General features: G+C 49.5%; 1 protein-coding gene across 2 annotated transcripts in view; it reads left to right on the plus strand.

Annotated features, from left to right (window-relative positions):
- Positions 1-1,733: 1,733 nt before the first annotated feature.
- The window catches only part of CNTF (ciliary neurotrophic factor), a 51,033-nt gene continuing 30,860 nt past the window's right edge, over positions 1,734-21,906 (plus strand). The window contains exon 1 of one of the 2 annotated variants that reach the window (XM_069628861.1): positions 1,734-2,198. In XM_069628861.1, coding sequence (XP_069484962.1) covers positions 2,154-2,198 — 45 coding nt within the window. In that variant the 5' untranslated portion in view covers positions 1,734-2,153. The remainder of the gene's footprint in view (positions 2,199-21,906) is intronic. The other variant, XM_069628860.1, reaches the window with a different exon arrangement.

Genomic DNA, 21,906 nt, shown 5'->3' on the forward strand with positions numbered 1-21,906 from the left:
CCTCACTCTAGAGAAGATGTTTGCCACACATGGCATCCCGAGGAAAGTGAAAAGTGACAATGGACCATCATTCACCAGTCAGGAGCTGCGGGAATTCTTCAAAGAGGTAAACGTAAAGCATCAGCGCATTACCCCAAGATGGCCTCAGGCAAATGGGGACGCAGAACGTTTCATGGGGTCGCTAAACAAAATAATCAGAATTGCCAAGGAGCAAGGGCACCCCTGGCTGAAGGCAGTATATCGGTTTCTAAGAACGCACCGACAAACCCCACACTCAGCCACGGGGACCAGCCCAGCCGCTCTTATGTTCGGAGTACCAATACAGGCAGAGCTCCCTCTACATCCTCACTGGGTTGCACCAGAGCCAGACGTCCAAGAAATGGATGCAAGGCGGAGGAAGCACAACGAGCAAGAAAGCATCGCCAGACGAGCGTGCCATCGAGAACTAAACCCGGGAGACACGGTCCTCGTCAGGAACCGAGCACCGCCGAAGAAGATGGCCCTCAACTTCGAAGTTCGCCCGTGGACAGTCCAGACCGCAAACCATAGCATGGTCACTGCCACCCGAGGAGGTGAGACTGTGACCAGGAACGTATCCCATTTCAGGAAGGTACCCCCAGAAATGTGGGAAGAGCACCCACCAACTCCGAGAGAAAAGCCAACCAACGCGCCCCAAAGACGGGTGCCACCGATCAGCAGAGATGTGCCGGAAGAAACGGACAATCCGCACCCGAAAGAGGCGGAGACAGGTGCAGAGACTACCATGGGAAGCCCGATCCGAGAAAGAAACACCCGCTACAGCCTGAGGGAGAAGCCCAGGCCGTCATCTCGACTCCAGGGATATGTCGTAGACGGAGTATACCGTCCAAGAGCTGGCGCAAGAAGACGGTAATCCAAGTTAATATGTGTTCTATTGACATCCGTGAAATTACTTCCAAGTTGGGGAGGAATGTGGTGTCACGTGCCCTGACGTAGAAGGTCACGTGACACAGGAAGGGGAGGAGAAAATAAAGGAATCACCGGAGCTGGCGGGCTCACGCGAGTCCGGGTTTATGCAACCCAACATGTAGTCGCGTGTCTGTTTGCAGCGCCGCGCCTGCGTACCGCGCGCCCAAGCAGGCCTCCGCCGAGGCCCACCTCACCTTCAAACTGCCACCCGCACCACCGGCGGCAGTGGACATCACAACCTCTTTCTTTTGAATTGTCACAGGACAGCCAGTCATGGGGAGCTGAAACACTTCTATGTCCGCTGAAAAGCTATTTAGCACCTTGTTAACCAAGAGAGATTGTGCAGACAAAATCGCATTAAAAAGGCAAAAGAACGTTGCTGGATACTGGGAGAGACTAAGGTGATGGCCTGAAGGTGACAGCAACTAAAGGCATCCTGTAATTTGCGCGCTGGAAAGCACACATCTGATGTCCTATTCAAACAGGTTGTTGCTGTGCAATAACACTGTCAACATGGGGAAGCTGGTGGGTGGGGGACCCGATACTCAGGGCCTATTTCAATCGAAAAAGTGGAAAGGCCCTGACACCATAACCCCCCTCCCTTTCAGACATACAGCAGAGAGGAGCATGTTAGACACACAACAGTGTTCACCCCTGTCTGGTACACACAACGTGGTCACTGCCTGTAGGTGTAAACCACTCTGCTAATGATACTATTTTGGCGCGGCTAGAGACACATTTCTGCAGTGAGATTTCAAACCCGCCTGACAGGGATACACATTGATGTAGTGTGCGGCAACGCCTGCCGGACACACACACACAGCAGCAGCGTGAGCCTCCTGCTAATCCCGGGTCAACCTTCTCGTCAGATGCGGGAATCCACGCGGCCCGGGTGGGGGGAGCAGACGGGGGTGGGCAGCCGACTCTATCTATAAAGAGCCCAGGAATGCGCAGGCCTGCCCTCCCCTCCGCAGTGTACACAGTGCCAGGCTGCCGAAGGGAGCCCGAGGACGCCGGGGACCGCTCTTGCTGCGTGGAGGGCAGAATGGCCTCGGCTGCAGCCGCCCCACCCCCCAGCCGCCGCCGCGAACTCTGCCATCGCGCCATCCAGCACGCGAGAAATATGCGTGCCCACCTCAGCGGCCTCCTCGACGCATACGTAAGCAACATGCATCGTATGTTTATGGGATGTGTCTACCTAGCGCATGTATGTGTGGGTGGTTCGGTGCCTCACGCGGCATGCCTTAACCGTAAGTAGCCACCCGAACTTCTAGAACTTTCTCCCTGAAACTCGAAGGAGTCTCTAAATGGACGGGGCTCTCAATCTCTGAAATGAAGGAGTCGCTGTGAATTTGATCGGTTCTTACTGAGCACCAATGAGGTGTTACCTTGGTCAATCGAGCCTCCTTGATTAGTTAACATGTTATGCAAATTGGTCCTGAAAAGAGAGACTGGGTCTGTCAGTGTTTGAATTGTTGACTTTGTATCCAACAGACCCGACTTCTTACCCCGGCTTCCGCACTTGGGGACGTGTGCTCCTGGGCAACACATTGTCCCTGTGTTTTAAGGATGAGTGCAGAGAGAAACGTACTGCACTTTAGTTTTAAGTGTAATGTGAAAAACGGAACATGCTCCATCACGAATATTCCTGCAATAGCCAGCAGTTTCACAAAATTACCCCCTCGGACTAGGAGAAACATGCACAGCGATGGACGCGTGCTCTGGTGGTTTTTGTGTACATTTTGGCATTGTCTTGGTATCCGCCCATCTGGCCCCATCGGTTTCACCGCATTTTGCCGTGGAGCATCTCATTGCATTTTACTGCGGTAAGTTAGGGTGGGTTTATTGCAGAGGGGGCCCCTCACCACCCCATGTACCACATGGGGTGGTGAGGGGCATGGGGCTGCATGTCACATGGAGGGGGGCGGTATATGGGCAGGCTCCCTGAAGAAGAAAAAAACAGTGGTAAAATGCAGTGAGATGTCCAATGTGGCCAGATGTACTTGATCCCTTTTCTTTCACTGTAATGGACGATTTTCCAAGTCGACTGACGCTGCCTCGCCTCTAGGATTGCTCTTTTCCACCCCCCTGCCTGCACCCTGGACGTGCCAGATATTGCCCCCCCCCCTTTAAATAGTGTACCTCTTCTCCACCCGATAATCGCACCTGCACATGTGTTAGGTTTATGTTAGGCTATTATATGTTAATATGCTTCCATGCGGAGCCCAATTGCCACTGCAGTAGTAGTTTCAAAGTGCGTAGGCTTGTCTGTGGAGTGACGTACTGTGTCCCTGCCAGAGGTATGCATACCGCAGCCACCTAGAGGAGAGAAAATGTGCAGGGGGCAATAGGAGGAAGGTGAAGCAGGAAATTGATGCTACTAACGCAAGGAGTGGGGGATGCAGCCGGGGAAGGACCTTTGTTTGGCTGCTGGCCAGTCCTATTAGGTGGATCATGATTCTGCAAAATTAAGAGTGTGGATATGTCACAAAGTGTTCTGTTAATTGCAAATCCGTTCTAGCGGCTTGCATAGCCATCTACACTGAAACCCCTGACGTACCTCAACACCTCTGCCATTAGTATACAGCGACAACCTACAAAAATAATTCAGTCTAGCTGGGCACACATTGAGTCTCCTCCTGCACTAGCACTCTATCCTACCCCACCAAAATCACCCACCTACATGCCTGACCCTGGGGATGCTTACTGGGGCCCAGCCAACCCCTTTAAGTCCCAAACTGGCAGAATACACACACACACATCTTAAATGTAACTCTTAGAATGTCCCATACATGCACTTCAGTTCCCGAGGGCTTCCCAACGACAAAGCGCATTGAGGCCATACAAATGGGGAAAGTGCGCTATATAAATGACGATTACAAATACAATTGGGTTGTGTTTCCAAGACAGATTTGGAGAATTGGAAGTTAGTGCACTATGTAATGCTGGATGCATGAGAGGATTGGGAATGTGCTCAGGCATTCCTGGAAATGTGGTGGTTTATACGCCAGGGCATTGCCAGGACATTGCTATATGCTGTCCAATTCCCGAATGTTGATTCTGTGACTGCCAAGACTGGACCAAGAGTGGGTTGGTCAAGAATAGACTGTATAAAGGTGAATGTTGTTATTAGAAGGTAAGGGAACAGAGTGGTCAAACAAATATGGTAACATTGAGAAAGCCTAGCACTTTGATGTCAAAAAGGTTATTGTTAAGAGTGTGTTCTGTGCCATGCCATGCTACAGCTTTATTTTAGTTCGTTGTGAGACAGGGTGGTGCCTTACTTGGGAATATCCTGTCAAAGTATAATAAACTATAGCCATCTCTAGCAAAAATATGTACCCTAAGCTCCCGACGCAGTCTGCGTTCATTAGACTAGGGCCTGATCACGACTTCGGCGGTAACGCTGGCGCTATTAGCCCTACCGCCGAACTCCCCAGCGCTAATAGCGCTGGATCACAAGTTCGGCGGTAATGTTAATCCCCATTCCCCATTGAGCCCATTCGGGAATGCCCCATTCCCCATTGGGCTCAATGGGGAAAATTTGCGCTCTTACCACCGGCGGATTTCCCGCCGGCGGTAATAGCGCGAATTGTCGGCGGATTTCCCCCCAGCCAAGAGCTGGGGCGAAATCCGCCGAAGTCCTGATTTGGCGGACCCTTATCCGGCGGTAATAGCGCTACCGCCGGATTTAAGGGTTACCGCCAAAGTCGTGATGAGGCTGTGAAAGGCAGATGTGTGAAATAGGGTAGGTAGTGAGAGCAGGGCCAGATGTCTGTCCTTTTGTATGCAGTGATAGTCTGGCACCCTTTGTGATATGTTACGGTGCTTTGGCCATTACCGTGGAGCTGTGACATGCTTTGTTGATTGTACAGTACTTTGTACCGCAGCAAGACCGGTATCGCCTGAAAAGAACGAAGTTGAAAAGAGCGAGGCAGAGTGGCTGCATGTCAGAAATATGAATTTTCAATGTACGTGACTCCCTGAAAAATTAGCAACATTTCCACATTTCATTTTGGTTAAATGTTCCATTATTTTCATTACATCATATTGCAAAGTTTTTATTCGGCGCTAAATCTCCACCAAAGAGGACAAGCCTCGGCTTGTCCCATTCTGCAAAATCCTTAAGGACGTGAGTCATGGCTCATCTGTCCTGATATGTGAAGATCAGTTCCTATCTTTAGAACAAATATGGCAATTTACTCTCCTCTCTCCTTAGCGTTTGTTGCATTTCATACATTCCCATAGCATGTTTCAAGTACCTGCTAAAATGTGCGCACGTGTTACCACGTCCACATGGCAACATTTGAAAGCTGTCACGTCACCTCTCCCTGCGGCTTGGCAGTGAGTTGCGGGCACGTTGAATAGGGACGGGCGCACAGATTCTGCGCTTGGTCGCTTGCAAACTCACGATCTACACTCGATGTGCATTATTCGAGCCAGCATTCATTTTAAAATAACGCACTCCCTGCTTTTGTCTGCTGTGCATTGACATGTCTGATAGAAAAGAAGGCCGGTGAATGAATGCACATTAATTAAGTTATGCTTGATTTACAGCATACTGGCAGTGCCCTGGCATCTCTTCCGAGTTCTATCGCCGCGATCAGATGATTGAAGCTGGAGTGTGATTGGACGGGGTTTTGTGATTGGAGAGCTCTGCGGAATTAGTGCGCTGCCTCCTATGCTCTGATTGGGTGGGGCCCAGACTGTGTTACCTCACAACACGGAGAAAGCGATCCTTCCTTCCAGCATAGCCCGGGCTCTGATAATCCTCTCGGCATCTTTGCAGCCCGTGGATGGGTTCTCCCCGCACCCCCACCTCATTCTTGCCAATTTTACAATAGAGGATGTCGGCTCCATCCGCCTGTGGGCTCACATCTCAACAGTAACAAGTAGTGGATAGCAGTGGCCGTTAAGGAGACAACACCTCGCAAAATACTAGCCTCCATTGTTGTGCCCACAAATAGCAGCAGCTTGCCAGCTTCCCTGCTGCATAGCTGAGGTGATCCCGTTCACAACGAGTTCATTTCACATGCAAAGAAGGAAAAGGGCTGTTTTTATATAGGTCATTTTGTCTTTTAAGTAGCGCCATGGCGTGCTTCTTTTAATGATGTTATAAACTGGTTTAACAGAGGAACCTTCTAATGTTGTGATATTAGATTCCTACAGTTGTAGTCAGATAATCTACTCTTACGGTCCGTAGGTACCTATAGTTTCTGACGCTGACACATATATGCACATATATTTAAACAAACCTCTCCCCATCACTGTCAATAAACGCATTCATTCTTATGCATGGAGTGACGAGGAAGCTCCCTCTTACTAGGCCTAGACACACAGATTCACATATATTCAGTGACATAGTCACATATGTTCATCTATATTGTGAGCAGAAAAATGGCACTTTCTCTAGACGCATAACACCCCTCTGTAAAGTCTTAAAAGCATATTCTGCCAATGGGCCGTAGAAGATGCAAGTGAACCAACCTCACCATCTCTTGGATCGTTTGTCAACGCCGCTGAAACATGGCTCCTGGGTGCAGGCTACTGCGAGGGAAAATTGCATCAGGGAGAACGACATTGGTATTGTTTGTGTGTAGGTAGCCAGCGTATCAGTCCCTTCCAAGGGTTAATTGAAAGCAGTGTACTAACCCACTGGGAGTACCTGCACGCTTGGGTCTTCTTGTTTTGCATCCAGGCCGGGTGTGAAGGAGCTGAACAGTTTGCCGGCGTTGCCTGGATACCCAGAAAGGCAAAATGCAACCGACAAATGAGCCATGTAAGCTCCACCTGAAACTATACCTAATAGCTCATACTAACCATGAGTGCTCCCACTCCACCAGGGTTTGCCAGAAACGAACACCGTGGACCGCCTCCACTCTCCGGTCTGCTTTGCCTCCCGCCCCCCCTTCCCAAATCAGCCCACCCTCCTTCACATCCCCTACCCTTCCCCTTTCCAAACACCAAGCCAGAAGGGCACGATGGCGAGCCAACCACCCTAAGACCACTGCTCCCCCGAACCCCACCATCGACCAGCCCACGTTGATCATGCCCTCTCCCCTCACTATCATACTGGGCACACCCCGTCCTGCAATCATCCACCCCCTGCCTTTCCCACAAACCCCCACCATCCCCCCCGACCACACCTTTTCCCCTCCCTGAAAACCGCACGCCTAGCCCTAGCAAGAACAGAAGCCTCCTCCCTCTCCACCTCTGAACCCCCACCCTCTCTCACACACCAATTGCAACAAAGACACTAAAGAGGAAACGTACCTGGTCCCCCTCAATCTCTCTGCACTCTTCGCCTCCCCTGTCTCGACCCACCACCTCTTTCCCCCAATCACCACCTTCTCCCCTCGCTTCACCCTTCCTGAAACCCCTCTCCCTCGATTTCTCACCAACTGCAACTGAAACTCCTAACCGCCCACACCCCACCTTCAAATCTCCCGGGCCAAACCCAATCATCCTAACACACGCATCCACCCACTCCCACCCGAAACCCGCCAACTTTTCTGCTTGCCCACTTTTTCCATCGATCATCAACCACCCTACCCCTCTCCCTCTCCAGTTTCCTCCACCCCCACCCCCTTCCGCTCCAGCTCCGACACCAACCACACATACCGAAGTGAACTGCATCCTATTTAATGCCCGATCCGTAGCAAAAAACAGACACTGCATCTTTGACCTCACCTCTGACAAACCAGACCTGGTTTTCATCACTGAAACTTGGTTCTCTGACGACTTTGCCCCAATCGCCAACAAAGCCTTCCCCCCTGACTACTCCCTCATCCCACTGAACCGTCCCTCTAGAGGTGGGGGAATAGCATTCGTCTTCAAGTCTCACTTCCACACCTCAATCATCGACAACCAACCTTCCATTCCTTCCTGCAAATCACTCCTTGTTAAATTATCCCTCTCCCCGTCATTCTCACACTGCTTCCTAATAATCTACAGACCCCCTGGCTACGATAGACAATTCTCAAACAACCTCTGCGACTCTATTGCCACCCTTCAACTAAACCATCCCAACCTCACCCTCCTTGGAGACGTCAACATATGGCTCGACATCCCCACTAACCCTATGACACACTCTCTGGTTGACGGTCTAGACGGTCTAGACGCAATTAACCTCCAACCCCACATAAACGGCCCGACTCACTATAAAGGACACACTCTGGATGCCATCTTTAGCTCCCACAACTAGATACATCTAAACCCCCCTACCCCTATCATCTGGTCCGATCACTTAATTGTTTCTTTCGCCATTCGCTCACCCGACCCCCTTCCCGTACTAAAATCTGAACCTCCGAAGCTACGCAAATGCTGGAAAAAATTAATAATCGTTCCTGACCTAGCCAACGCACTCCCCCAGTCTCCACCACCTACCTGCCAACTCAATAAACAACTAACCCCCGACGCCTTTGACTCATGGCTCAACACCTCACTAATGCGGCTCACACCCTCTTGCAAACCATCAGCCCGCCGTGGCCTGTTCCCTAGATGGTTCACACCTGAGTTGAAGACCACTAAACAACTATATGAATACCTAGAATGCAAATGGCAGAAAGACAAAACCCAGGAGAGCAGAGCCACTTTGGCCCGACACCTTCATCAGTACAAGGCCGAAATCTGGAAAGCAAAAAAAGCCCACTACAACTCCCGAATCCGAAACTGCAAAAACCCCAGCAAAGAACTTCACAAAATCATCTCCGAATTCACCAAACTGGCATGCACTACGACAGTCTCGACCCTCTCACAATCACTATGCGACTCTCTCTCTCTCCACTTTTACGCCACCGCTCTCGAAAGAACAAATGCTCTAACTACCAAACTGGCTCTCTTACATCCACCAGGCAACCCTCCCCCATACCTGCCAACCCACTGCCTGCGACCTCCACGCAACCAACGTTCGAATCCTTTAGTCCAATATCACCAGACCAATTTCTCAAACTTCTATCTGCTTGCAAACCATCCAGCTCTCCGCTAGACCCTTGCCCGGCCACAACCCTCAAAGAAATTTTCGCTTACACCTGCGCAGGAGAACACGCAAGATCCATCATAAATGACTCCCTTTCCTCAGGTATCTTTCCCGACACTTTCAAAACGGTTCATGTCAAACCTCTAATAAAAAACCATCCCTCGACCCCCTCAAGCCCAAAAACTACCGCCCCATCTCAAACACCAGGTTCCTCGCCAAACTCATTGACCGAGCTGCCTACTCCCAACTAAATGCCTTTGGCAAAGCCAACAATCTCCTAGACCCCGCACAATCAGGTTTCAGAGCCCGTCACAGAACTGAAACCACCCTAACCTCAATCTGGGATGACCTTAAAATGACGGCAGACTCCGCGGGATGCGCCGCATTAATCCTTCTTGACCTATCTGCCGCCTTCGACACAATCAATCACTCAATCCTCCTTGACTGCCTCCACTCCCTAGGAATTTGTGGAACCGCTCTTAAATGGATAGCTTCATTCCTCAAAGCTAGGTACCAAATAACGATACTCTCCACCTATTCCTCCCAAGCCTGACCAGTCGACACAGGAGTCCCACAAGGAGCATGCCTATCTGCCCTCCTCTTCAATCTCTACTTGATCACCCTCCCACCAATAATTCGTTCACACAGCATCCTGTGTTACAACTACGCTAATGACACTCAACTAATTCTAAACCTCCTGAACTCAAAACCAAACTGCCGACCTGACCTCGCCTCCTGCCTCCTTGACATAGAGCCCTGGATGACCCAAAGCCACCTCTTGTTAAACCCCTCCAAAACTGAAATCATGGTATGTGGCAACTCCGAACTTCTTCCACACCCACTACCCTGGCCATCCGCCATAGGCAACTCACCGACCCCCTCTAACTCAGTGAAAAACCTTGGATGCACCCTTGACTCAGACCTAACACTCTCGCGCCAAGTCAACAACGTCTCAAAGTCCTGCCACTACCACCTTAAAACCCTTAGCTGTCATGAACCACCGTTCGCGTCCCTTCTGGACTTCGTGGTCCCTGACCCATAGGGGACTGAACTCAGTAGTACTCCCAACATGGCCGCTGAATGTGGAACGCTGTTTGACAGTCTCAACGTTGTAAGTTCTATGTTCTACAAAGCAGACACGCCCCCGCGGCCCTGCGCGTCTCAACGCTACCGCTTGCAGTAGTCAGACGTGTGTTACCGGAGCTCGTTCAGCGATTACCTCTGATTCCTGGTTCCCCGTCCCCTGAATTCCTCTTCCTTCCTCTTATCCTACCTTGCATATCCTGGATTTACCCCGCATTCGGATCTCTGAGTGCTAACTCAATTGTTTCCTGATCTTCATCCCGAACAACTGAACGCTTCCTGGAGCTGGGTCACGAACCGCACGCTGGAACCCGAGGACCCACGCACGGGGTAATATAAATCCCGAACAGTGCGAAAGAAGGCATCCCGAAGATCACGAGCAAACAATACAGACAGGTGAGAAGGGGGGAAACCTGTGACAAATTGAGATGCCAACAAATTAATACAGTTACGGAAAAATGGAGGCTGCAATTCAGGACCTCATGCGAGGCATGCAGGAGTTAACAACAGAAGTCCAAAATCTTAAAGCTGAAAATGTGGCATTGAAACAACTGGTCTTGTCACATGACTCTGCAACCAAGGAAAGCGTGTTGTTGGCTGGAGTAAGTGGATAAATATGATGGCTCTTCAAAGACCCTTCGTGTCTTCCTCGATTCATGTTTAGTGCACTTCACCTTTAAGCCCTACTACTTCTCCACTCCCAGGGCAAAGGTGGGAATTATGATCTCACATCTCTCTGGGAATGCCTTGACTTGGGCAACTCCCTTAGTTAATTCGGGTGATGCCCTCCTGGATGACTATGATGGTTTCGTGCAGGCGCTAAAGACCATGTTTGATCGCCCAGAGCAGGTTTGCAGTGCCCAGGAACGTTTATTGGACTTTCAACAAGGATCCCAGGATATGCTTACCTATGTGACCCACTTTAAACAACTTGCCAAAGAAGCAGACTGGTCTCCTGAGGCCTGTTTCAACCTCTTTCGAAGAGGATTGAATGAAGAGATAAAAGACGAGCTAGCCCGGGTAGCTCGCCCAAGTTCCTTCCAGGCTCTCGTGGATCTTTCCTTGCAGATTGACTTTCGTATCCAGGTAAGGAAGGCGGAAAAGAAGAAGTCTAAATTACCCTTTTAAAAGGCCTCTATAGACCATCCTTCTAAACCTGAGCCTGCAGCTTCCCCGACCATGGACCCAGAACCCATCCAAATTGGGGCCTTCCGCAGACCCATAACCCCGCAAGAAAGGATGCAACGGATTCACACTGGTCTGTGCATGTATTGTACCTCTGATAAACACCTTGTGAGAGAGTGTCCTATTGCCCCTCCATGGCGTTCGGGAAACGCCAGCTCCCGATCCTAGATGGAGCACAGTTTCGGGAGAGAGATGTTTGCTCCACATCTATTCCATCCTTGAACTCTCCTGGACAGAACAACCTTGTGATTCTGCAGGCCTTTCTATCACCTTCCAAGAAAGAATCTTATCCCATTCTGGCATTAGTGGATTGTGGGGCCATGGGGATTTTCATAGATCATGATTGGGTCACTACCCATAACATTCCATATGAAACTCGAGACATCATGCAACCTGCAGAGGCTATCGATGGAAGACCTCTCTCTTCAGGACCCATAACCCTTAAAACCAAAGAGATCCTGCTTTCTATAAACCACCATCAAGAGAGAATCAAATTCGACATCATAAGATCTGCCCATTACCCAATGGTTCTGGGAATGCCCTGGTTACAGAAGCATAACCCCTACATCAACTGGGCAGCAGGATCCTTGTTTCTTGGTTCAGAACATTGTATGTCCCACTGTTTATCCCTAGACTCCTCGATAGGGTCCTCTGAAGACTCGCAGGCGAACCAGCAAGGTCCACTCACTGTCTCAAATATCATCCAGGTTCCGAGGGCCTATCAGGCTTACACAGATGTGTTTTCGACCGCCATAGTTCAAGCTATTCCCCCTCACAGACCCGAGGACTGCGCTATCGATACAGAACCCTCAGCGGTGATTCCTTTTGGAAGGATGTTTATTCTATCAGAACCTGAGAAAAGAGCCCTCCGAGAATACTTGGATACCAACTTGGAAAATGGTACTATACGACCATCCAAATCCCCGGCGGGAGCTTCATTGTTTTTTGTTCCCAAGAAAGATACCAAGGAGTTTAGGCCCTGCCTAGATTATTGTGGTCTTAATCAATGTACCCTCAAGGACCGCTACCCGTTGCCCCTAATCTCGGATATCTTGCAAGCAGTAAGAGGGGCTGTAGTGTTGACAAAATTAGATCTCAGAGGTGCCTACCATCTGATCCGTATAAAGGAAGGTGACGAATGGAAAACAGCCTTTAGAACACCCTTTGGTCATTTTGAATACTTGGTTATGCCCTTCGACTTGCCAATGCCCCAGCAGTCTTCCAACGTTTTATGGACCGGGTGTTCTCCGATATGCTGTTCCTCTTCGTCATTGTATATCTGGACGACATACTGATATACTCTAAAGACCATCTGAAGCATGAAGAACATGTTAAGGCAGTTTTACAACGTCTACGTGAACATAAGCTCCTGGCTAAACCCGAGAAATGTCTTTTTCATGTGTCTACTGTTCACTATCTTGGTTTCGTCCTTAGCCCAAAAGGAAATGGAATGGACCGGTCGACAGTAGACTCCATTCTATCCTGGCCTGTTCCAACTACTGTAAAACAAATTCAATCCTTCCTGGGGCTTGCTAATTTCTACCGGAAATTCATACCCTCTTTTTCAGAGATTGTACATCCGATCATTACATTGTTAAAGAAGGATATCCCCTTTCACTGGGCAGCAGCCCAAGATGAGGTGTTTCAACGGTTAAAGTCGGAGTTCACACAAGCTCCCATCTTAGCCCAACCTGACATTGATCGACCCTTTCTAGTGGAAACTGATGCCTCTAACTACACCATCAGGGCAGCACTGAAACAGGAATCAAATGACAAGCTAGAACACCCCATCGCCTACCTTTCTCGCACCTTGACTCCTAGCGAAACCCACTATTCTGTTTTGGAAAAAGAACTACTAGCCATCCATCAAGCCTTCACAGATTGGCGTCATCTACTCCTGGGAGCGAAACATCCTGTTCAGGTCCGCACGGACCACCGGAATCTTCAAGTCCTGTAATCCCTGGAATGTAGGAACAGTCGTCAAGCCCGTTGGGCCTTCTTTTTTGCTCAATACCAGTTTCAAATCCATCATGTTCCTAGAACACACAAAATAATAGCCGATGCCTTATCCCGACGTCCTGACTACGAAATCCTTGGAGATCGATCCTTCCCAAAGATGTTTCCCCACACAATATTTGTTGCCCAAGTAATCAATCTCCTGGAGGATATTCTGACTCAAACTCAGTCCTCTGAAACCTGGAAGGAGTTTAATGGCAAAAATCGATGGAACCTCAAAACGAAGGACGGATATTTATTCAAGGATAATTGCCTGGTCATTCCCACTCAGAGACTACGACAAAAGATCACAAGCCTATGTCATGATACCCTCCATTCAGGACACTGTGGGATCACCAACACCCTTCGTCTAATTCAAAGACAGTTTTGGTGGCCGAAGATGAAGGATGATGTCCAGGATTATATCCAAACATGTGCAGTCTGCACTCAAAACAAGCATGATAACAAGAAACTGGCAGGTTCAACCAGCGCTGCCCACAAGACCTTGGGAATTCATTGCCACGGACTTTATTGTGGAACTACCACCTTCCAGGGGATACACAACTATCATGGTTACCATTGACTTGTTTACCCACATGGCTCATTTCACACCTTTATATAAACTAACATCTTCATCTGAACTTGCCGGAATGTTCCTGCAACACATATTCCGACTCCACTGACTACCCTCCAAGATTATATCTGACAGAGGACCCCAGTACATATCCCAGTTCTGGAAACAATTATGTCGTATACTGGGAATCCAACGTGCCTTAGCCTCAGGTTATCACCCACAGACCAATGGAGCTACTGAACGCGTAAACCAAACTCTAGAACAATATCTTCACTGTTTCCCCACCAAGGTCCAGGACGATTGGTCACTCTTAATACCTGTGGCTGAGTTCGCCTACAACAATTCAGATCACTCGGCTATCAAAACCAGTCCTTTCTTCTGTAGACAAGGATTCCATCCTTCGGTTCTACCATCCATTCTCCCACATCCTACCCCAGTTCCTACAGTTGACTACTGGATCGAAACCCTCATTAACGTACACAAAGAAGCAAAAGAACACCTAGATAAGGCCCGAAGAAACATTAAACATCATGCTGATTCCAAAAGAAGACCAGGACCGTCGTACTCAATTGCTGATAAGGTCTGGTTGTCTTCGAAACTTCTACCCCAACACCTACAACTAAACAAACTGGCTCACCGGTATTACGGTCCTTTTTCCATAAAGGAAGTCATTAACCCAGTGGCTTTTCGACTCAGACTACCAGAATCTTGGAAGAGGATCCACCCGGTCTTTCACACTTCTCTGTTGAAACCATACGTCCAATCCTCTCGAACTGCTCCAAGATCTACCCCTGTGATTGTCAATGATCAGCTTGAATATGAGGTTTCCAGAACATGTGACTCCAGGTACAGACGTGGTCAGTTACAGTATCTGGTCGAGTGGAAAGGGTACCCTCCCAGTGAACGCACCTGGGAACCAGTCTCAAATATAAATGCCCCCAGACTGCTCTGAAGATGCCACCTTATACATCTGGGTAAACCCGGAGGAGCTGGGTTTCGGAGGAGGCATGCTGTCATGAACCACTGTTAAGACGGATTTCTAAACTCTGTCCTGGAGGCGCAGAGGTTCAGAAGGCCAACCTAATTACTTGGAACAGGGTAACCTCTGGACAAGCCAGACCAATCAGGGTAGCGATCGCGGTGGTCAAGACTAGGTCTCAAGAGGGGTGAGGGTGACTGAAAGCCCACAATGAGCACACAAAGCAAGGACACTTACAAATGACTCCAAACAGGTGTTATATTAAAAATATATACACATTTATTCCAAGGCCTTTGCAACAATGACCGTAGCGAGAAATCACAATAAAACTCTAGTAAACCAACACATACCAAACCAATACAATATATATACAAATACAAACGAGTCTAAAGAGTTAGACGCACAAAATGTGTAGACCACCTAGAGGGGGAGGAAAACAGGCAGTGCAAATAATAATCAGACCCAGTCCGCCTTCAGAGGCACCTAACTAAAAGGAAGTCCACTACGAAGAGTGGAGCCTTGTGCTCAAAAGTACCTGCACACGCTGGTGCCAATGGGCAAAAAGGGGAGTCTCTTCGAGGGAATCAGGCAGTTTAGTTCGGTGAACAAATGAAGAAGGACAAACATCCGCGACTCAAGCGCAGCCTCCACTGTGGGCAGAAGCAGAGCGTGAGTGCGGAAAGGCGTGCTGTTTGACACAGCAGGGAAAAGCTATGGGCTCCTGCAGGAGGGCGACCAGTTCCTAGCTATGCTACTCACCGGTCCCCGATGCAAGCAGACCCAGGCTTCTCCGCGTCAGTTTCAGTGCTGGCAGGTTCAGGGGAGCAGGGGACGTCTCGTCGTCATGTAGATTCTGCAGCAGCAGAGTTGAGTTGAAGGCGTCCCAAACACAGTGAACCCGCACAGTTTGTTACCACAGCAGGGCAACGGAGCGGCCGTGTGTATCTCAGCCAAATGTACACTACTCACTTCAGACCTGGGAATGCCAAGTGTACGAATCGTGTGCGAGTGACAAGGACTCGAAATACTACACAACCTGGCGGCGGTTACAGAGCAAGACTCCTGGGTAGGCTGGTCAGTCTGCTGGATGGCCCAGAGACACTTCCGAAGGCTTACGTGCAGGAGATGGTGAAGATGCCGAGAATAGCTGTCCCCGCTATTCCAAGGGTCGAAGTACCAGTACAGGCCTTCTGGTTCGATCAGAGGTAGAAAGGGTTTCACAGAGCGACAGCAGTGCAAAGGAGCAGTCCTTCAGCGGGTCACCAGCGATTCCTCGGTTCAGCCTCGTGGTTGCAGGATACTTGGCTCCTGTATCCCTTTGTTCGTGAGAACTCGGGAAATCGACATGGTAGTGGCGTTTCCAGCCCCCTCTTATCCACGGTTCCCTTCGCGCCAAAACGGAGGGGACCCAATGGGAGATCCGCTCATCAAACACTCACACCATACGTGGACCTATCACGGACCACGGTGGTCCCAGGCATTCATACCACACTAGACTCTCTGGCACCCAGGGTGTGTATTGGGACCAGACATCCCAGCCCACATCCTGGAGGCACACACAAGGCCTGTAGAAGCCCGCGAAAGCATCTGTGTTTCGCGGGAAAGTACATGCCCAACTAAGGAAGGCCCCGGGTCGGCTCGACCTGGGGAAGGTGAAGGGGGCAAGACGGTCAGCGGACAGGACAAAGAGCCTCGTGGCCTGGCCATTTTGGGAGCCAGGCCACCATTTTGGGCTAAGCGCGAGAAACGCACTTAAAATGCCAAAAGGAGCTCAAAAACACAAGAAACGATCGCTGCCACCATTCCCGTCCATGATTCACTTGCACCGATCATTTACAATCCAAACAGAGTATCTAGGGCCTGTAGAAGACTAGAGACCCAAGAGAGCAGTAACTTAGCTTACAGTGCCCTCTTGTGTCATGTTGCACGAAAGCTGCAACATGATAAAGAAACTACGGAAAACAGGGTTTCCCGGTACTGACTGTCTTAAGGGCATGTCAGTTTCCCCGTAAGAATGGAGTGAAAGCCCAGAGGAGTGCGGCAGAAGGCTGCACTTCTCTGGCAAAGTCTAGATCATGGTGAAAACAACAGCAAAAAGTTTAGGGGTTGCCACATGGAAGGAAAATTACCCACAATTAAGAAATCTTTCCTAACAACCACCGTTCGCGTCCCTTCTGGACTTCGTGGTCCCTGACCCATAGGGGACTGAACTCAGTAGTACTCCCAACATGGCCGCTGAACGCGGAACGCTGTTAGCCAGTCTCCGTGTTGTACGTTCTACATTCTACAAAGCAGACACGCCCCGCGGCCCTGCGCGTCTCAACGCCATCGCTTGCAGTAGTCAGACGTGTGTTACCGGAGATCGTTCAGCGATTACCTCTGATTCCTGGTTCCCGGTCCCCTGAATTCCTCTTCCTTCTTCCTTCCTCTTATCTTACCTTGCATATCCTGGATTTCCCCCGCATTCGGATCTCTGAGTGCGAACCCAATTGTTTCCTGATATTCGTCCCGGACAACTGAACGCTTCCTGGAGCTGGGTCACGAACCGCACGCTGGAACCCGAGGACCCACGCACGGGGTTATATAAATCCCGAACAGTGCGAAAGAAGACATCCCAGAAGATCACGAGCAAACAATACAGACAGGTAAGAAGGGGGGAAACCTGTGACATTAGGCGCATCTTTCCATATCTCTTTTTTCCCAACAGACTCTCCGCGGTCCAATCAATTGTTATATCAAGACTGGACTACGCAAACCCCCTCTACCTCGGAGTCCACGCTTATCAACTGAATAAACTTCAAAGGGCACAAAATGCTGCAGCCAAACTGCTACTTGCGCTCGGCCCAAGAGACCACATCTCCCCAGCCCTTAAGACTCTGCACTGGCTTTCAGTGGACAGAAGGGTGACTTTCAAAACCTTATGCATCTCCCATCGAGCATTGCATAAAACCGGACCTCAATATCTTCAAGACAAGCTAAAACCCTATCACCCTCCACGCACTCTAAGATCAAGCTCAGCCGGCCTCCTAGTCATTCCTAAGACAAACTCAGTCAGGTTAGGCGGATCATCATTCGCATCCTTGGCCCACACGCTGTGGAACGCACTCCCACCCCACATCCGCCTAACTGAAGATCTAATGTCTTTCCGCAAACGTCTGAAAACCTGGCTCTTCCCCTAAAACCAACCTGTACGCAAACTAACCCAAACAGATAATAGCATCTCAATGACACCAATCCAACAAACTACTAGATGCGAGAAATTGACATCTAATAACCGCTAATATAAAATAAAAGGACAAACTGAATAGAATGAGTAAAGTAGATCAAAGCAGTGAAGTGGATAATAAGAACAAATCGTACGAAAACAGTAACGAGATTTAAATTAATGAAATGGATGAAATGCATGATGAATAAACGAAGTGAATGGAGTGGGTGAAATCGTTAGAATGGATGAAGCGTGTGGAACGGATGAATGCGCTGAGCGCATGAATGCGTTGAGCAGATAAGTGTGTAGATCGGATGAGTGTGTAGATCGGATGAGTGTATAGAACGGATGAGTATGTTGAGCGGATGAGTGTGTAGAGCGGACGAGTGTGTAGAGCGGATGAGTGCGCAAGTGCAGAGAAGTGTGTAGAACGCAAAAGTGCGTAGAGCAAATGAATGTGCAGAACGGATGAGTGTAGAGCGGATTAGTGTGTAGAGCGGATGAGGGTGTAGAGCGGATGAGTGTGAAAGTGCGGAAGAGTGTGTAGAACACTGGAGCAGATGAATGTGCAGTCCGGATGAGTGTATAGAGCGGATGAGTGTATAGAGCGGATAACTGCGTATGAGCGAACGACTTTGTAGAGCTGATGAGTGCATATAGCAGATGAACGCATGGAAAGAACTAGTGCATAGAGCGGATGAGTGCAGGGAGCGGATGAGTGTGGGGAACGGATGAGTGTGGGGAGCGGATGAGTGTGTGGAGCAGAGGAGTGTGTGGAGCAGAGGAGTGTGTGGAGCAGAGGAGTGCGGGGAGCGGATGAGTGCGGGGAGCGGATGAGTGTGGGGAGCGGATGGGTGAGCAGAGCGTGATGGGTGAGCAGAGCGTGATGGGTGAGCAGAGTGGAAGAGTGCACCGAGCGGAAGAGTGCGCCGAGCGGAAGAGTGCACAGAGCGGAGGAGTGTGTAGAGCGAATGATTGCGTAGAACAGACTAGTGGGTAGAGCCGATGAGTGCGTATGAGCAAATGAGTGCGTAAGAAAGGAGGGTTGCGTAAGAGCGAGTGAGTGCATAGAACGAGTGAGTGCGTAGAGCGGATGAGTGCGTAGAGCGGATGAGTGCCTAGAGCGGATGAGTGCGTAGAGCGGATGAGCGCGTAGAGCGGGTAAGTGAGTATAGCAGGTGAATACGTAGAGCATGCGAGGGATTAAAGCAGACGAGTGCCTATAGCAAACGAGTGCCTATAGCAGACGAGTGCCTATAGTGGACGAGTGCCTATAGCGGACGAGTTGTGTAGAGCAGATGAGTTGTGTAGAGCGGATGAGTTGCGTAGAGTGGATGAGTTGCGTAGAGCGGATGAATGCGTAGAGCAGATGAGTGCATAGAGCGGATGAGTGCGTAGAACGGATGAGTGCGGAGTGCATGTAGAGCGGATGAGTGCCTAGAGTGAAAGAATGTGTAGAGCGGATGAGTACATAGAGCCGCTGAATGCATAGAGCGGACGGAATGGGTGAAGTATGTGGATGGCATGGGTAACGTATATGGATAGAACGAGTGAGGTATGTGAATAGAACGGATGACATATTCGGATCGAACGGGTGACGTATGTGGATGAAACGGGTGACGTATGTGGATGGAACAGGCGACGTATGTGGATGGAACGGGCGATGTATGTGGATGGAACGGGTGACGTATGTAGATGGATGACGTATGTGGATGAAACGGGTGACGTATGTGGATGGAACGGGCAACGTGTGTGGATGCAATGGGCGACATGTGGATGAAACGGGTGACGTATGTGGATGGAACATGTGAAATTTGTGGATGGAACGGACAAAGTACATAGGTGTTACGGGTGAAATATGTGGATGAAGTGCATAAACAACTTAGAATACAAGGAACGGATCGGAGTGGAACAGATTCGAATGCATGAAACGGATTGGAGTGCGTGGAACGGATTGCAGTACATGGAATGGATTGGAGTGCGTGGAACGGATTGGAGTGCGTGGAACGGATTGGAGTACATGGAATGGATTGGAGTGCATGGAATGGATTGGATTGTGTGGAGCGGACTGGAGTACGTGGGGCGGACTGGAGGGTGTGGGGTGGACTTTAGTACGTGGGGCGGACTGGAGTGCATGGGGCAGACTGGAGTTCATGGAGCGGACTGGATTGCATGGAGCGGATTGGAGCGCATAGAATTGCGTGACATACATGGAATGGTTTGGAGTGCATGGAACGTTTGAAAGAGCATGTAACCCATCATATCACATCACCACGCTTACTCTTTTCTTTACACCACCATTCAACTAGAACACAGAGATACTATGACACCATTCAGTATAACTTTTCTCATACCAACATCTGCCGCATACTCCCCATCACTCTATATAAACACTGCTGGTTACACACCCCCCATCCAGGCGTTCTCCTCAGGCCTAACGCAGCCACATTCGGTCTAGATAAATCCCGCCAGAACTAACACATACTCTTGATCTCTCAACCACCACACCTACTGCTAAGAAGCAGCTATTACACGAATGCCACACCAGCTGCACACATATCTGGTGCTCACATGCACCTTTGACTCTCTCTACTCTCTCTACTGACTTGAACTCCGGTTCCCAAGGACGTTCAACCTACCAGCGCCTTCAGACCATACCATTGGTACATAAAGCGCTATATAAATGCAAAGTAACATAACATTACATAACAATCAGAGAGACAGACGCTGTTATCATTTGAAAATGCATTTGGACGCATTGATTTGCAAAATGCAAGAGAAGAGAATGCATGACATCAAAACATATTCAACATCCCCTCTTCCATCCATGTTTACGTATGGGGAGTGGTTCTGCCTGCCTTTCACACGCTCAAAGAACGACCCATGGGGCACGATGAGACCCCCAGGAGCTGACTACACGCTCAGTCCCGCTTTCCACGCCCCTGTGCAACTACTGGTTAAGCACTGTTCGGTGACTGATGGGCATGACTTCCTCACTGTAAAGTTCTGAGCCATCGCCCCCCAAGTAGGAGGAGAATCCCTCTCCCAGCATCCCCAAATGCTTGGGACCAGTAGAAAGTCAATGCAGTTGCCAAGCTCACTGATCATATTCTGACCCAATGCGCACTTGACCAAACACATCATTAGGCGTTGGTGGGCGGGAAGCAGATTCCGGCCCCAGCCCTCCTTGTTTCTGGTCCTCGGACACACTGGACAAAGAGGGGAGCACACCCCTCTTATAGGACCACGTGTGGGGTCCGACCTACTTGAGGATTTCCTGCACTGAGTACCCAGCGCCGAATTATGATGCCACTGTGCTGCTCGGTGCCAGATCCTCTCCATGAAACTCCTACATTTGGCCATTCCTCCCAATGGCAGTGCCTAGGCAAGCTTGCAGCCATGCCTTTCTGGCAGAAGGCATTTAATATCTCTGATTTTAGAGAGGCTGTATGTCTGACGTTAGAAAGGATGTTTCTAGGCCTGAAGACAGAAAGCGGGCATGTAGCTCTCTGATGATAGAGGACATACACATTGTCCCTGATAATAGAGAAGATGTATGCAATAATAGAGAGGACATTTGACATCCGTAACAAAAGAGGGAATGTATATAAGGGCTTTGATAATAAAGAGGACCTCTGTGCCTTATAAGACAGAGGACATTGGTGATATCCTTGACAATACTGATGATGTACGTGTTATCACTGATAAGAGACAATTTCTGTGTTTGACAGAGAGGGCGTATGTATCATCCCTATCATAGAGTGGACTCATAACTTCCAATAGGACATATGCATCAGAGAATATATCTGTCATATCTGATAATAGAGAGGGAATATGTGTCATCTGTGATAATAGATTGAAGCAACAGCAGGTGTCATCTCTGGAAATAGGGCAAACGTCTCATCCTTGTAAATAGAGTTGACATCTGTGTCATCCGGGATAACAGAGAGGATGTATTA

Source organism: Ambystoma mexicanum, chromosome 12 (assembly GCF_040938575.1).
Source record: "Ambystoma mexicanum isolate Mex_15411 chromosome 12, UKY_AmexF1_1, whole genome shotgun sequence".
Lineage (NCBI taxonomy): Eukaryota > Metazoa > Chordata > Amphibia > Caudata > Ambystomatidae > Ambystoma > Ambystoma mexicanum.